General features: G+C 40.1%; 1 protein-coding gene across 4 annotated transcripts in view; it reads right to left on the minus strand.

Moving 5' to 3' along the window:
- ank1a (ankyrin 1, erythrocytic a) overlaps positions 1 to 18736 on the minus strand; it is a 295220-nt gene that overhangs the window by 23075 nt on the left and 253409 nt on the right. For all 4 annotated transcript variants that reach the window (XM_039768574.1, XM_039768575.1, XM_039768576.1 and 1 more), the window contains 2 exons: positions 5090 to 5615; positions 4312 to 4648 (listed from right to left, as the gene is read on the minus strand). In XM_039768574.1, coding sequence (XP_039624508.1) covers positions 4312 to 4648; positions 5090 to 5615 — 863 coding nt within the window. The remainder of the gene's footprint in view (positions 1 to 4311; positions 4649 to 5089; positions 5616 to 18736) is intronic.

Here is an 18736-nt window from a genome sequence, read left to right on the forward strand (position 1 = left end):
TCTGTGAGAATTTAGTGGGCTGAATTCTAGAGACACTGGTATTTAGGTTACTGCTACATTATTAAAGTTAGTACCTATGGTTGTACTTCCAGATTGTCATTGTAAGTAATGCTATTTGAAGGAAAATGCTTTCTGTCTGATTCAATAGTTAAACTAATGCATATGTGCACCTGTCTTTCTGATGCACTCTCGTCCACTGATGGCAGCACTTACACTGAGCATAACTTTTTATCAAGCACAGAAATTTACAAAGATAACTTGTATCTCTCAAAATTCTTGACTGGGTGCCAGATTTATCAAGATATGCAGCTGTTGTCTCTTACTCAATAATAAAGCAGTGGTCACAGCCATGACAGAGAAACAAGGTCACACAGTCCATCCACTTCATAAATATCAACATAACAAGGAGTTCATCTTCATTTTACTCTAGGCATGGGGATTGAAACTAAATAGATAAAGGTGTACCAGAGGATACAGGGATTAAAGTAAGAAATTTAAAGAATACACCAGGGCTGGGCATAGTCATGTTAAAGCAAGAGATTCTGACTTTGATTTATACTTTTGACACTCTCTATTTGGTGCATTCTTAACCCTGGCCAAGAATAAACTGCAGTTCAGCCTGTCCAGGTTAATCTAAGTGAATTGACACTCCAGATCAGTTGATTTTAGCTATGGGTCTGAAGACTGAGGCTAATTTCTTAATTGGAACCTAATTTATAGTGCATACAGAATATGCAATTAAACTAGGCACATTACTCTTACCCCCGTGGTACTACCTTACATTTCCAGGGACTAATATGACATGGAGCAATGCTTGTTAGTACGACATTAAGGAAACAGGGTTGAGTTAATTTCCTCACTGTTTGGTTACCTTTTATTAACTTCCTTAGTGTTATGTTTACCCCTGGAAAATTGAGACACAAGTGCTGACTTCTTAAAAAAAAGCCAACAACACACACACACACATTATATATATATATATATATATATATATATATATATATATATATATATATATATATATATATATATATATATATATATATATATTCTGTTGCTTGTGCATGACAGAGTAAAATATCAGTGCCTGACCCATGCGATCAATGCACTGTTATGTTACTGTAGCCTGCCTACCAAAGTGCAAGGCATAGTGACTTTCACATTTCCCAGCGTGAACATTGACAGTTGCTTCATTGTGAACAGTGCTTTGGGGAAAGAAGTTTTTCTTGTCCTCCACTTGATTGCAAACATTAATCTTTTTGCCGCACAGCTACTGCACCATGCTACAACATGAAGTGTTCATGCAACCGGAGTCACCAGGTGTATCGTGGCACTTAGGTCATACAATGTCATATACATCAGTCTAAAATTTCAAACAGATGTAGAAACTGTCCCTCATTATATTGTAACCTTGGTCAAGAAAAGTGTCCAGTAGTGACTGCACAGATGACGTGCTATATTGACTGTACTTGTCATATCACTTGGTCTATCAGTGTAAAGTATTGCGTTCCAGATGTACCCAGAGCTTGTTTTACAAAGCATGTATACCTTCATACCAAATCGTGCCAGTTTGTATGCAGTGTAATGCATCCATGAAAGCCTTCCCTTGTAAATATACTGTATGTGTCATTATCAGGAACACACATCCTCTACATATTTTTGATGATTGCCAGATACACATCCCACAGTTTGTATAATTCTCATGCAGGCTGATTGGCTTCATCATAGTCATCACTATTAGTGAAATGCAGGCACTTCATAATGAGTAAAAAATGTCACTCACTCATACTGTAACTTCACCAAAATGGTTGTCTGCAACATGTGGACCAATACCATCTGTGCAATGGTATACTCACTATGTCCTGCAGTATAAAGAAACTGAAAAACACCAAAATGTTGTCTCCAGTGACAGGCTGCCAGTGACTGCAACAAGCAAATGGTTTACTGTCACTTTTCCTACACTGCTCAGCATAGCGGTTCGTTTCAACAACTATTTTCACTCAGGCTTGACTCAGGCTTAACCTTTTTTTACACAGAATTCTGAGTCTGATGCTCTGAGTTGATGCCAAGGAGATTAAGAAGTAAGTGGACAAAACTGAACCAAAAATAAAACAATATGGGAATTTCTTGGATTACAGCTAGAGATATCGAAAAATTAATCTAATTTCTTAAATAAAATCACTTAGGAACAGAAACTTTTTTTTTTTTACAAAGACAGTGGTTGAGATGAAATATTTTGCTGAATCCAAATTGTTTTAGCCAGAGGGTGCCAGAAAATATCATGGTAGAAACAGGGTTAAGGAAAGAACCAGCTGAACATATGGTGCCATCCACTATGGAGTGCGTTCAAAAAGAAACCTGACTTACTCTTAGCAAAACAGTTTAGAAGCAACAAACAAGTTAACCTTAACATTTGTGGTTTGTTGCAGGAGAAACAAAGGTAAATACATGAAAAACTATAAGGAGAAAATGCAAAGTTAACTACTGTGCCAATAAGACGTCCCGACAGATAGCCTCATTTATGACTAGTGATGTACTTGAGAGATTTCAGTTTATAGCACCTTCACTTACATGGCTAAGGTGGCATCCTCATTTAAACAATAACAGTGAAGCTCAGGGAGCATCTCACTGTTGCAAGGAAGTTACTAAACAAGAGCCAGCTCACATCACAGATCAGTGATGACATCAACATTTCTTTAATAATTTTTATAGAAATATTTATAAATACACCTTTGAAAAATAGCATTGAACAAAGAGAAACTAGAAAAACTTTTGACAGTTAAGAACACCAACTACGACCCGTTTGTTTAATTATAATTAAAAAATTACCTTTATAATTTACTTCAGCATTATTTTCCCATAAATTACAAATGCTTATATTAGTGAACTTTCTGGTGCTGTCGTTAGGAGATTAATTCTTTATAGTCAGGAGACAAGTGAACAGTTATAGTAGCAGATATGACTTAATTTAGCATATTGGAGAAAAGGTGCACTCACAAATAACAAAATTTGCCTGCAGTAGTAGCAGAAAACTGTACAGTAAATGGAATAGATAACTTCATATAGCTAGCACTTATTTCGTACGAGACTCACTTCATCTTTTAATTTCCCAACTCCCAGATTTAGAACGCACCAGCTCTTGATTGAGGTCACCCCCTCTTTTTGTAAGCTCTTACTCCTGACTGTCTGCTGTTAGCATTTTCTAGTCAAAGTCTAAGGTGATGAACACAATTAGAAATACAAAATATTCTAATAGCCAATTTAACAGACAAATTGTGAGAGAATAACAAGCCTTAAGATATAATGCTGCATTAAACAAATGATAAAAACAAACCAATGCAAATGATTTATGATTGCACATCAATAACATCCAGAAGCTTGTTTGTGCTGTATGTTCAAGAGAGGCAGATCGCAGGTTGAGAACTTTGGATGTGGATTATCATGGGTATGTGACACTAAAACCTCTTATATTCGACATGTAGGAGAAATTATGATTTCTAAAAGTGCATGGCATGAATATCTAACTGCCAAATGCAACTACATGTTTGTTCATAATTTATAGCATTGTAGTGGATGGCCGGGACCCTTGCCCGGCCAGGACGCTCCAAGTGTGAAAGGAGCGGGGAAAAGAGGATTGTCAGGACAGTTTCTTTCCTGGGCCAATAGAGGGCAGCCCCTTTGGTTTTCAGTGGGGTCACAAGTTATGAGCATGGAGACTCAACCCTGTTGGAACCCGTGGAAACCACCAGGGGGGCACATGGACCTTTCCAGGGCCTTATGTGGTCACGCTTCTGCCACACCAGGAAGTGTGGCCAGAAGAAACTTGTGGTCAGAGTCGGGAGGACAGGACAAAGCCTAAAGAGGAGTGGAGGGAGAAGGACTGGCGGCAGAAGGGACTGAATGGTGTTAGTGGTGTTGTGTTGTACTTACTGGTATTGTGGACTGGTAAAACTGTAAGTAAACGTGTGGAGTGTGGCAAAACTTGTCTCCTGCCTTCTTGTGTCTGGGTTAGGGTGGCGGTATGCCCCCTAGTAGCTCACAGCATCTTAGTTTCCAGATATTCATAAAATAACTGGCAAGACATGTGGCAAAGACCTCTTAAAATGTACTAATAACAATTGGTGAGTTTTTATATTAAATTTCAATGTATATTTATTAATAAAGCACATTATATTTTTATTGTAATTTAATTTGATTTTCTTTCTATTTGTATTTTTTTGTAGCCTGCATGTCCTCCAAAGATGACCAAATGGATGAAAGTTCAGAAGATGAACAAAGGCAGATGGACAGATGCCTCTTTCCACTTCCTACCTGAAAGGTCCCTCGCAGTCGATCTTCAGCTGTTGACATCCATGTTCTAAACTCATCATCTCTGTGTTGAAATCCCAGACCTTTTTCAAAGGACTGTGGACCAAAATAATGCCCATGCAGTATCTCAGAATGGCCCATGTCTCGGACAGACTGGAGTAATGACTCCTGTGACACCCGTGGGTGTCCAGAGTCCACAGTCTGCCCCCCTAACATAGAGGTCTCTGTCAAATGTGGCTGAGACCAGCTGTGTGATGACTCTGGGACAGCTTGCCAAGAAGCTACTGACTGATCCTGTATGTAGGACAGGAAGGATCCCATGCCAGACTTGTCCAAAGACCTGTGGAACAGAGATTAAAACTCAGAAGGAAAGAAATTTACAGAAAAATACTGAACTAACTGGAAACTATTAAGACAATACGGAGTTCAAAACACTAAAATGATATTTTAGTCATTTTAAGTAATATTGCAACAAGTATTAAGATGGAGAAAGGCTAGTGGTAGATACATGTCCAAATGCATTTGCACCCATATGGTTAGTCTGGTCTTATGGTTGTAACCTAATAATCAAGTCATTGTTCCCACATACTGCAGGAGGAATTCAGCTGTTGAGAAGTTAACAGTGTGACCTTTACCAAATATAATTGAAATCCTGCTATGGAAACATTGCTTAGATAGACTTGTTAGTATTAGGAGATGACAAAGGTCAGTCAATAGTTCTTTCTAAAGCTGTTTGAATGTTTATACTTCACTCTGCAAGGGCACAGAAAACTCAACTCACCTCTCTCCATTCCTCTCTGGGACTCGACTGAGAATGGGAGAATTGCTGAGCCGAGCATACACCCGCTGCTGCTGTCCTGAAATAAGAGAAAGTCCATCCTCGGTACTGAGCTCTGTGGCTGTGGCCTGTTCTGATAGCTCTTGCAACTTGTCCTCCTGTTCCAACCTTCTGACCTCTGACCTCTGACCCTGGTCCAGCCCGTTGGAGGCTAGGTCCAAATCCACCACCTCATCCTCAACAAGGTCCAGTGAGCTGCTGATGGCCCTCCCTTCTAGTGTGGCATCTGAATCCTCTGCATTACTGCACTCCAGCGAAGAGTCCTCTACCACCACTAGTGATGGGCTTGCCCCAGAGGGCCACACATGAACGTCCGACATCTCCATTAGGGTATCTTCTTCCGTGGTGGCAATTGGAGCACATTCAAGGCTCGAAACCTCCTGCCAGTATGGGTCAGCACCCAGTGGGGATGGGAGACTGTACTGCATTGAAGCAGGGGAGAGGAGCTCATCCTGAGCCGGAGAGTAACCTAAATGAGGGGCAGATAGAGCAGCACACTGACAAGGGCCCCTCTCACTTCTAACACTGCCGCCTGCTGGAGGGGCAAATAGCCTTAGGATATGGGGAGCACAGCGGCAGGAGGGAAGGTATGAGAGGGGTAATGTAAGCAAGATCAAACAATGTGCAAACAATAAGATGCTACAAAGAAGAATAACAAGGTAAGAATTGACCTTTTGATGCCAAAGAATCAGGCTCTGGCTTGAAAAACCTGCAGAAAGAACATAAATGTTATTTACTCCCTTCTTACCTGATAACACCACTGTGCGCATCAGGCAAACTGTTAAAAAAAACAAGAAAACCACACAGACAACTAAAAACAAAGTGTTAATTCCTTCTTGTGGTCCAGGATGAGGTACGGTAGGTAAAAAGAACCTATAAACTAAACAAAAAAATAATAACGTTTACATATCAAGTATTTAAACTGTTCAAAGAGCAGGAAACATATTATCCATTCTGCCACGAGTTCTGTTATTCTTTACACCTTTCTTAAACGTAACACTTCGCTGCAACAAAATCATAATGTTGAGCCAATTTCAAGGGTTGCAACTACCTGATGCAAATTCTGAAAATAACAGGTTCTGTTGACCTACAGCAAGAGATTGCAGACATTTAGATGAAGATCAGGACTGGTCAATCTATGTAATGAAAGATGTCATGATCATGGAAAGCTTTTTGCTGATGTGGTTTCCTAAATGTTTCAATGATCCTAAAGAGGCAAAGAATTCACAAAATGAGAGACAAAAATTAGAAATACATACAGACCTCACTGAAAGACCATCCCTGTCAAAGGATGTGAAAGAAATGCAGTTCTGAACGATTCAGGCAGGAGTGGGGTATGAAATTAGTAATTAAACCGTTTTTTGAAAAAGGGTAATGAAAATGAACTGACACTAAGAAATGAGACTTGTTTTCATTCATGTCGAATACAACTTAAAAGGTGATAATAACTTACTTGTCTTCTTATCACTTATCTACAGGATAATAAAGTATCTATCTATCTGTCTATCTAATAAGCACTCTGTTTGGCACTGTATGATGCAGCCATGTTGGGAAGAGCTGTAAAGTATATTCCCCTATGTTGATAAACAAAGGTAAATTTATTGTTTGGTATACTCCGAACTCCAACAGTACCCATCTATATAGGGGTTTACAGCTGTTGGGGTTATGGACTGGGAATAGGTAGTCTTGCAGAGTCAGATGTATATTCTGGAGACAACTATGAGAGAATTTTTTTTAAAAGATGATGGGAGCATTTAGACAACCCACTGATTGTCACATTTCTGATTCAATGCAACACCTCATAAAGGCAACACACAAAGTAGGGGCAGTGAATTTGAACTGTAAAGAGCGATGGTGCTCTCGTAAACCTGGTCCGACATAAAGCAGGCTTCTGATTACCAAAAACTCTTTACAGCTGAAAAGTCTCCCAAAAAGACTTCTATTAAACATAGTCTGTCAAATGTGCAGACAGAACATTGTACATTTTAAAATAAAAATGAAATGTTGTAAGGGAAAAGGGCAGCACGGTGGCGCAGTGGTAGCACTGCTACCTCGCAGTTAGGAGACCCAGGTCCTCCCTGCGTGGAGTTTGCATGTTCTCCCCGTGTCTGCATGGGTTTCCTCTGGGCTCTCCGGTTTCCTCCCACAGTCCAAAGACGTGCAGGTTAGGTGGATTGGTGATTCTAAATTGGCCCTAGTGTGTGCTTGGTGTGTGGGTGTGTTTGTGTGTGTCCTGCGGTGGGTTGGCACCCTGCCTGGGATTGGTTCCTGCCTTGTGCCCTGTGTTTGCTGGGATTGGCTCCAGCAGACCCCCGTGACCCTGTGTTTGGATTTAGCGGGTTGGGAAATGGATGGATGGATGTTGTAAGGGAAAAACCTTTCTGCAAAATCAGATTATACATTGTCATAAATTACGATATGTTGTCGCAGATGCTGTTTGTGTTTTCTGTTGTTCAGTTTCGATGATAGTATTGGAGTCAATGTAAGGTTGAAAGCATAGGCAGCTATGTTAGTAAAAATATGAATTGCAAAATATGCATCCAAAATAAATGTTGTGTCACACCTCATCAAAAGGAAGTGAAAAGAGAGCTGATAATGATGAACCACAGGAGATGCAGATTTCACTACTTAAAACCCTCGATTCAGTAAATGTGCCTAAGCATGCTGACATGACTGCAGCAGAACCAGAGGCGAGGCTGCACAGCATCCACCTTTTGACTGCGAGTCCAAACAAATAACTAAAGGAAATTAACATTATTGTCTAATTGTAAATACACAAATGACATGCCAGAATATAACTACAGTATTTTAACATATAGTATGTACCTAGACCATACGTAACTTATCTAAGCCCTATCTGTTGTTGTTATGCCATATAGCAGCGGTTCTCAACCTGTGGAGTGCACTAGGGAGGTGCAAAGTAACAAAAAAGGGGGCGCGATGATGTGAAAAAACGAAAACAAGAATCGAAAATATGAAAAATACATCTATTGAAACCAAAACAAATGAACTTAAACTACATTCTGATACTAGAAAAATAAATATAGAGTAAGATAAATGTCAATAAAAGTTAAGTAGGTACTGTATAATAAAACTTGTAGCGGTGGATTGGCAGCAAAAAATATAGGAATAAATTTTATTAGGGTTTCAAAAAAACGTTAGGGGGCGCGATTAAAACTGTTATGAAAACTCGAGTCGCAAATACTTAAAAGGTTGAGAAACGCTGCCATACATATAGTGATGCAATACTAAAAATGACTAAGATATTGTAGCAGACAGACGCACTTCTCAAATGTGTGGAGTCAAGTAACTGGAATGGTCTACACGTGTGTGGGTATCTGTCACCATGATCATCAAAATATACAACTTAATCGTTAAGGTTCATTTACCTTGAGCTAATAAGATCCCAAATGAATTTTATCAGTTTTATCTTATTTTCTTCTAGTGCTTTGTTGTTCAAATTCTTTTGTTCTCACCTGTCTTTTCATAGTTAATGCATTTGCCTAATACAGTGGTTCCCAAACTCGAACCTGGGGACCCCCTGTGGCTGCAGGTTTTTTTTCCATCAGACTCACAATAGGTGATAATAATCAAAATCAACTGATCTCATTTAATTAGCTGTCGTATTTTTTTATTCTTCTCTTATTCTGCATTTAGAAAAACACAACAGTACGGTTTTTACATTCAAAGACATTTAGAAATATTAAAATTTTTTTCTAAAGCTATAAATGCTTAACTCTCTTTTATTGTTTTTCTGTTATTTTTCCCTTTTCCTGTGTAGTTTACTCCCTTCATTTGACCCTAACAGTGACAATTAACAACCAGCACAGCAGACACCCACTATGGTGATAGAAGCAATGACTTCAGTGTCAGACTCACTAATTAATAAATAACCAATTAAATATCCAGGACACCTGGAAAAGCAGAATGAAAATATTGTTAACGACTTAAAAAAAACTACATACAGTATTCCCCATATAACTGCTTATTACATTTTAATAAAAATCTACCAAAACCTAGTCTGTAATTTCTACATTGGCTCCAAAACACAGAAACTGGTAAATAATGGCTCACTTAATTTGGTTAAGAGTCCAATGAAAAATAGAAGTTGGTTGGAACAAGAACCTGCAGCCACAGTGGGTCCCCAGGATCGAGTTTGGGAACCACTGGTCTAATACATGAGAAGAACTTTTTTTGTGGGACACTGCAACCCCGGCCATTGAAAGTACATTGACTGAAGGAAATTGTGGGTGGGTTTTTAGGAAGAAACCCTGTAGGTGGCGCCTTTTCAGTGACAGAGATTTCCCTGCTATTCACTACAAACGAGATAAGTTTTTACTGAGTTGTCCCCAGATGTGTATTCTCGTCTGAGAATCATGTCTGGCTCTGCAACACTAGGGAATACGAGTCTCAGTAATAATGAGTGTAAGGCAGGAATAAACTATTGACAGTGGACTGGGCCATTGTGGGCAACTTCATTTACATTGCACTCTTATTTTATGTTCTGTGACTAAAATGAATTAAGACAGATGTAGGGCATTACTTGAGTAAATTCCTAACTTGCTTTTCATACAAATAAACTACAGCGATGTAGGGGTAAATGCTGTCACATAACACGTGAAACATTATTTGTCTAAGTGTTCGAACATAATAAAAAACATGGTTAAAAAGTAATTATTGATTAAAACCATTGTATTGATTAGATTTTATATTGCTCCTGGAAATTTCTTTAGACTTTTTAGTAGAAATTAGGAGCAACTATGTTAGTCTGCATACCCTGATTGGAGTCACTGATTAGTTGTGCATATTATATCTCTGCTAAAAAAAAATGCAATAATCATGAACAAGTCTTAAGCATCCTCTACTCCAGGGTTATTAAATTACAAATTCAGGTGGGCCAGATTTTCAAATCAAGAAATTTAGCTGGGCCAAACAGTTTCAGTTTCCTATTTAAATTTGGTTACATCTGACACACACTCATCAAAAAGTGCATAAAAATAATAAAGCTATAACTGCACAGAATCTGACCTAAGTGCATAAAACAAAATAGTATAAAGTATTAGCAGTAACATTTGTTTCCCTTTTTAAATAAAATAAATATTGTGGTCATATATGACTGAAGTAGGCTTCAGTTACCCTGCTGACTGACTGGGAGAAGTGGCATTTTTTTTTCTGAACGAGAGCAGTGACTTTGTGCTTGTAAGATGTCAATGCAATCCGAAGGCATTGGTGAAGAGTACGATCAATCAGGGAGCAACAAGAGCAGCTTTTTTATTAAGTTCATGTGTGAAAAGCTTGATTCACTTTTGAATGTTGATCCAAACATACTGAGCATGATGATTGCGATCTTCATAACATTAGGGAACTGATGTACGTTGACTTCAGTCCAAAACTTCACAGGCCTGTTAGTGAAAAGCTCTTGTGAGATGGTTACTGATGACTGCATGTCAACAAGTTCGAGTGTGATTTTCCTCTGGCGGATAAGTCCCCTTCTGCTGCAACAGTGAACGGGGTCTCTGGCAAAACCCATCACCTCTGGGGGCAGAGCAAGTCCATCCAATCAAACAGCAAAGTTCTATTTCAGCCTTGCAATGAAATCTGTCATCACAGCCGTGATTTGTGCTGAAGACGAGATGCATTTGTGGAGTGTGAGAAAATGCAGCATTCGGCCTGTGCTCAGGTCAGTCACAATATGGTCCAGTTTGACTTGGAATGCTCACTTCAATCCATGGCAGTTTTGTCTCTGCCTTGCAGTCACTCAGATGTTTGAGTATGTTGTTCAGAACACAGACATTGGCCATGAAGTTGTTGTCCAATATGCGATTCAGGTGTGTTTCTACCTTTTTTTGCTTGCTGCTGTGTAGGAAAATTGTGTTCTCTCTGAGATCACAGAAACGCTCCAGTGTTTTGTCTATAGACAGCCACCGACATCATTGTGCAAAAGCAGATCATGGTGCTCAGCAGACATTTCTGACAGCAGCATGCGGAATAAGCGGTGTTGGAGGTTTGATGTGGAGCAAACAAAATTAACTGTAGCTATGATGCTGTCCATTGTAGTTGTGAGCTCCCTGCTTAGATTTGCACACAACGCCATCTGATGCACAATGCAGTGTAAGGATATCATCTGAGGTTCAACAGCGTACCAATGTGCTGCCAAACCACTGACTTTTCCTGTCATGGACAAAGCCCCATCCGTCACAAGCATGCACACATGCTTCACATCCAGACTATTGTCTTTGGGGAAAAAAGCTGAAATTTTCTCAAAGACTATCTCGTCACTTGTTTGTCCTTCTAACAGCAGTAACCTGATGAGTTCATCGCGGAAGCATTTGGTGACAAATAATTTGGAATATATGCACAATTGCGCAGTATCAGTCTTGTCTGTGGACGCACTTGCTATAGACATGACGTCGGCTTTCTTCAGGTCTTCTAACAGCGTTTCAAACACACCTGTAGCAAGAATTTCAACCCTGAGAATGTCTGAAGTGTCTGACAGGGGTTTAATAGCAGAGGTTACACTTGTTTTAATTTTGTTGTCACTTATCACCTCATCCACAACTTCCAGCACACAGTCTTGCACGGTGTATGAGTCTGTGAATGGCCATTTCTTCTTTGCCAAGATCCAGTTAACACGCAGGGAAGCTGCCTTAGCTCTCACTTAGGCTGTGCGTGGTAGTGCAGCTCCGTTGTAAGATGCAATCAAGCTCTGCACTTTTGCAGCCCTCTCCTGTAAGTTTGTGCAGAAACACATTGCAATCTTTCAGTACCGCAACGCACTCGTTGCAAATGAAACACATCAGCTTGACATTTGAATTTTGGAGGTAAAATAAACAAGTATTTGTCAGTCCAGGCAGGGTTAAACCGACAATTTGAATTGTCAATTTTATGTTTCTGGGTTGAGAAAGACATGTTGTTAGATTGTATTGAGACATGTCTTGACACTGCATAGGCTGTGAAGAATGGAAGTTGGGGTTGGAATCTTGGGAGAAAGCACTTTGTGAGGGCTCAGGGTACCTCCGTAGAGAGAGTTGAGTGACAGGATCAGGGTGAGAGGGAAGCAAATGATAAAAGGGCAGGGAGAGACACAAAAGTGGAAGGTTGCCTGTTGTTTTTTTATTTATTTAACTTTTTAGGTGTCCCTGCGACCCTGAGAAGGCCCAGTAGGGTACAGAGAAGAGGATCCTGTGTGTCTTATTCGACAGGTCGTTTATGAGATGATACTACTGGAGATTCAGGGGACCATGAGGCTGGACATCTATGGAGCCCTGTGCTTTCAAATAGTTCAGCACGATATGCAAATGAAACATCTCAATGAGATGGGGAGGCCCTTGGGAAAAGGGTGAAAGGATTACAAGAGACAGGATGGATTGTGGAAGGTGTTAAAACACCCTATCTTGGAGTTGGTGAGAAGGAGCGTCACTTGAGCAGACGAACAAGAGCAGCAAAGAGTGCAGGAACAGTGGAGAATGAATGAGCAAGTAGATGAGAAGGAGAGTGAAAGGGCGATGTGCTTCTGGGCCATAACACTTAAGCAGAAGATGAGCAATGTAGAGGGATTAAATGAGTCTGATCGCGATTAAAAAGTTGAGGTATCTCTCACGGCCAGTCAGGAAGGAATGACACAAGTATACGTTTCAGGTGTTTAATATTAATGAGTTTTTACTTTCTAACTAAACTCCCACTGTTCTGGCCTTGGGGGGCACCTCAACTTTTCAATCATAATTGGACTCATTTAACTTCTCTACACAGCTTGTTTCTGCTTCAGTGCCACTGCCCAGGAGCACGCCGCTCTTTCACCGTCATTCTCCTCTTCTTGCTCGTTCACTCACAGGGCCCTCCCTTTTCTCTCACCAACGCCGAGATGGGACGTTTCTGTTCCAGCACCTTCCACCAGGCAAATCAACAATGCGCTGCATTTTGGGTTTAGTTTTGCTACACTACATAGAGTGTTGCGCTCATCTCTGTTCTACTGTAGGAATTTGTGAAGGTTCGCAAAATGTGTTTTTCTGTGGTTCTCTCTGTAATTCTGGTGGGACCATGGGCTGGGCCAATTGGAAGTTGCTTCTGGGCCGCATGTGGCATGTGGACCACCACTTGAATAAGCCTGCTCTACTCTGCTTCTCTCCTTGGTGCCACTTCTCTACTTTGAACCTGTTTTCCTGTCCATGGCAAAGACACTTGATATACTAGGAGAACCTTGAATTTAAAGGATGGAAAGATTCTATCATCATTATATGACAGCCTGGCACATACTTAAAATGTATAATAAGTAATGTTCAAGAAGAGGTGGGTGGCCAACTGTTTGAAGTCTCCAGGACTGTGACTGTGTCTGACTTTCTCTTTTGCAGTATAACTGACTGTGTATCTTTTAGAAATGTATTTTCTTCAGAGATACTGCTGACTTGAGTTTTCGTTTTCCTCTCCTCCAATCTCAACTGGCCATAGTTCCATGGTCATGTCAATGGACAGAAATCATTAGGTTCCATTTATGTTAATCAGTTTGATACTGCTTTGTCTTCCTGTGTGTTTAAACAATTCTAAATCTTTGTATGGATGTGATATGTAATTATTAATTTGTTAGTTGCAGTAAGGAGATCAAGGGTTCACATACCGGGTCCTCCCTGCATAGAGTGCTTTGAGTAGTGAGAAAAGTGTTATTGTTATTATTATTATTAGTAAAGCTGTCATTGCATATTACCTGTGAACTTGCTACTCTCCACTGAACATTCAATTAATGAAGGGCGCTATACAAAACTTTACTGAATTGAACTGAACAGAACAAAGAAGCTACATCATCAGCAGTAAATGGGCACAATATGACTGACATAGTAGGCAGAAAGTCCCATGAAATATACAGTGTGCATTGCGTAGTCAGAATTCATGGGGGTATGTGTAGAAAGTCAAATGCCATGGAGTGAGAGGGTCAAACAGGGATTAGGCTTGGAGTTCTGATGCAACTGTAAATCAAATTTCACTGGATATTCTTTGACTTGCTGGTTTGGTTTAAAACAAATTAAAAAGGGAATGAAAATAGTGTACAATCCAAAGACATGCAGGTTAGGTGGATTGGCGATTCTAAATTGGCCCTAGTGTGTGCTTGGTGTGTGGGTGTGTTTGTGTGTGTCCTGCGGTGGGTTGGCACCCTGCCCAGGATTGGTTCCTGCCTTGTGCCCTGTGTTGGCTGGGATTGGCTCCAGCAGACCCGCGTGACCCTGTGTTCAGATTCAGCGGGTTAGAAAATGGATGGATGGATGGATGAAAATAGTGTAAGGCACTACACCTACTAGAAACAAGCTCAAAAGGAATAAGTGTTTGAGGTGATTTAAAAAAATTCATTCTCCAGTCCTGCACAGAAACAATTTAAAGACTAATTAGAAAAAAAAAAAAAAACTTGTGATGTATATGGATTGACACAACTTCCAACATTTGCAATAATGACAAACAAAAAGAATCTAACTGATAACTCTCTACTAAATTTTAGTCTCCAAAATGTAATGAAACATGATGGCATAATGGAGTATTACATGTGACAAGGCAGCATCTGGCTGTGCAAGAATAGCAAGGACCTGAAGACAGGCAGTCAGAAAATCCAGGCACGGATTTGATACACACCAGGTCAAACAGGAACAGCTGCCAAAATGAGAGACTAGAAAAGATCAAGCGTCGAAATTAATAATCAAAGGACACCTGTCTGAAAGAGTGTCACTGCCACAGCCATCACAAGAAGCCGACTAAAGCACCAGCGAGGGAAAAAATGGAAAGTAAATAGCAACCATTAAAATGGAAAGTTAATAATCGCTGACCACAAATCAAGCAACTTTGGGAGACAATATTTGGAAATTGTGGTGCACGACAGAGCGGAAAAGGCATATGTAGCATTCCATATTGAACAAAACCGAACAGAAAAATGCTCTGCTGTGAACAGACCTCTTTGGCTGTGAACAGAAAAGGCAATGGTGAAACCTAAATCATGCTTTTAAAATAATGAATGTATCAAAAACTTTTATCCGTCTGAATGATTTTATAGGGCAGCACGGTGGCGCAGTGGGTAGCGCTGTTGCCTTGCAGTTAGGGGATGTGGTTTGCTTCCCGGATCCTCCCTGCGTGGAGTTTGCATGTTCTCCCCGTGTCTGAGTGGGTTTCCTCCCACAGTCCAAAGAGATGTAGGTTAGGTGCATTGGCGTTTCTAAATTGTCCCTAGTGTGTGCTTGGTATGAGTGTGTGTGCCCTGCAGTGGACTGGTGCCCTGCTTGGGGTTTCTTTCCTGCCTTGCACCCTGTGTTGGCTGGGATTGGCTCCAGCAGACCCCCGTGACCCTGTAGTTAGGATATAGTGGGTTGGATAATGGAAGGATGGATGATTTTACATTAAAAGTAAAAAACATAATCAAAGGTAAAGGAAAGTACTCCTTTACACAAGTAATCTTGTTAATCTGAAACAAGCAAATTGCATATCAGTTATAAATTACTGTATTAAAGTGGGAGCTAACATCTGTACCACTGGGAATATGAAAATCAAATGATAAAAAAATAATACAACAAACTCACCAGTTTTCTTTTACTTCATAAGGAATTAAAATGGTTGTTGGACGATATCTAAAATAAGGACTGCTTTTGTTTTAAGTCTCACTCCGATTTCTCGGCCTTTTCAATTTAACAGTAAACTGTTTTAGTGACCCCATCACAGACTGCAGCCCTATCCAGCTCTGGCTCTGGCCGTGTGCCCAATGCTACCACCTCCGTTAGACTAAAAGGCGCTGAGAATGCTGTGTTCTATTCAGAATGTGTACTGTGCTTTAAAAATGTAAGCTGGTATCATTTCTTATTTTCCTTGCTGGGAATTAAGTTTGAGTGACTGCTTTTATTTACAGTATATATTTATATTTTTTAGGCAAGGCTATGAAGAGTAACCTGAGCTAACTTCAGTCTCACCAGAGTGCTGAGTGGACAGAGAGCATTAGTGACCAGCTTTAGCAGTGGTTGTGCAGACATCACTGCAATCTACAGAAGTGATGAGCCTTCTATATTTGTCCCCAAAGGCAAAAGAGTCAGTGGGCTGTGACTGAGAGAGGCCCAAACTCAGTAAAGCTCTCTTTACTGAAAGCAAAACTATTAGTATTATTACAAATGTGAATTACTACTGATAACCTGATTAAAATTCTGGAGGTTACGAAAATATGTTTTGTTAATTATATATCTGCCTTTTATAGTTTTGTCTAAAATAAAGATCACTAGTTATTTGAAAAGACAGTCTTTCAGAATTTAAAACAAATACACTGTAATTAGGCGGCACGGTGGCGCAGTGGGTAGCGCTGCTGCCTCGCAGTTAGGGTTCGCTTCCCGGGTCCTCCCTGCATGGAGTTTGCATGTTCTCCCCGTGTCTGCATGGGTTACCTCCCACAGTCCCAAGACATGCAGGACAGGTGCACTGGTGATCCTGAATCGTCCCAAGTGTGTAGGGGTGTGTCTGCCCGGGATTTGTTTCCTGCCTTGCGCCCTGTGCTGGCTGGGATTGGCTCCCGTGACCCTGTGTTAGGATATAGCGAGTTGGAGAATGATTGACTAACACTGTAATTAAGCAAGGGTTACATTATGGCATACTTGGTTCAAATCATTTGTCAAGTTTTTGTCTTTGTTCACTTTGTATGTCATTCCTATGTTTTACTTCCTTTTTCCCTCCAGTTACTAATGTTTTGTTTGTTTGTTTGTTTGTTTGTTTGTTTGTTTTTTACACAGTTTAAAGATGTGTGTGTATGTGTGTTTGGCAATTGTAAGCTGGACCCTTGGATGTGTGCAGGGTTTTTTAATCTTGTGCTCAGTCCTGCCAGGACAGACTCTAGTCCCACATAATCCTGAACTGGATTAAGCAGGTTTCAAAATGTTACGTATTTTGTAATTCGACTAGCTTTGCACATGCAATTTGATGGGCTGTAGGCAAATGTGTGAGAGGTTACATCCTCACTTAAACCACAGAGTGTGTGCTTAGTCACAGCTGTGAAATGGACTTGCAGCTCCACCTGCTAAAATACTATGAACACTGCAATCTCAAATGTTATATTCTTAACTATATTTCTATAAATCACACAGTGTTCTGTACTTTCTGTTACTGAGATGGCAAGAACATTCAAAGAGAAGCTAAATAAGAGACTTTATTCAAATGCAAAAATATTAGTAAGAATATAGGACAGAAGGAAAAGGTAAATGAATTAAGATGATGTTCAACAAGAAGATTTTGGGGAAATAAAGGTTAGAAAATGTAAGAGTGAGGTCCTGTAGCATAAACTGTTAACGTCTGTTAATTAATATTTATTTCTGCCTCTTTCAAAAGGAATATACTAAAATTGGAAGACAAAGGTCCGCTGAGCACAGACGGTTACAAAAGTTGCTTTTTAGTTTACAAAGAGTATAATAAACAGAGAAAGTGCTAAATGTTTATTAGTGTTTTGTTGTATGAATCCCAATATAAATTTGTAAAAGAATCTGAAGAGTTCCTTGTGAAATTAAAATGGAATCAAACTGTGCAACATCCATAAAACGATTACTGTACAAAGACTTTAAAATGGAATGCTAAAATTTGAGAACTTTCCAAGGAGCTGCGTTTAATACTATAATGTGATGAAGGGTAACTCATAGTCCTGCAGTTTTTAAAACACTTAATTTACATCAAATATTTCAAGCTTTACTGACAGTGTTATAAACATTTATTATGTAACTCTAGGTATATCGAGCTTTGTGGAACCTGTTGCCTAGAATGTTCTCCATAAGATGGCATACCTTTTAACTCAATTGAAAGTGTCCCCTTTACTTCATTGCATTGTAATTAAACTTGATGTTCATATACATGCCACATGTTTTCACTAATGGTTCATTAGATTTTTTCTTCATTCTTACATTGTCATTAAGTTTTTATCCATTGTGAGAGATGGCTGGCAGTTTATCCCGGCCAACACCCTCACACCGCTAGATGGAGTCCTTCCTGCAACATGGAGGTGCCCCGAATTCCCGCAGGGTGTCATGGACAATGGAGTTTGGCTTCACAGCCCTGCTGGATATCGTGGGGGCCACCAGGGGACGCTGCAGGGAGGCATGAGTGTTTCTATTATAGCCCGGAAGTACTCCCTAGTCACGGGGATGGAAGAATTGAAGTACTTCCGGGCTGAAGGAAAAGAAGAATTTCCATCTGACCTAGAAGTGCTATGGGAACACATGGACTGAAAGACAGAAGCAATTCTGGGTCAAGGGCTATAAAAGGACTATGGGAAACCCAGCAAGCCGAGCCGGAGTTGGGAGGGAGTGTGACAGAGCTGCTGGGTGGAGAAGAGGATTTATTGTATTATTGATTATTGTTATTGTGTATCGTGGAGGTGGAGGTACTTTGTGCACAGTATTGAAGAAAGTAAATAAGTTCTTATACTTATACCTGGTGTCTGAACGTGTTGTCTGTGGGTTTGGAGGAGCGACAGCGCCCTCTACTGTCACACCATCCATTTATTCTTTGGAAAGTTGTGGGAAGCGGTGTACAATGCCAGCAGCAACAGGTGAAAGGCAAGAACCAACACTGAATGGCAGCGCATTCTGTTGTGAAGCCCAC

This window comes from Polypterus senegalus, chromosome 11 (assembly GCF_016835505.1).
Source record: "Polypterus senegalus isolate Bchr_013 chromosome 11, ASM1683550v1, whole genome shotgun sequence".
NCBI lineage: Eukaryota > Metazoa > Chordata > Cladistia > Polypteriformes > Polypteridae > Polypterus > Polypterus senegalus.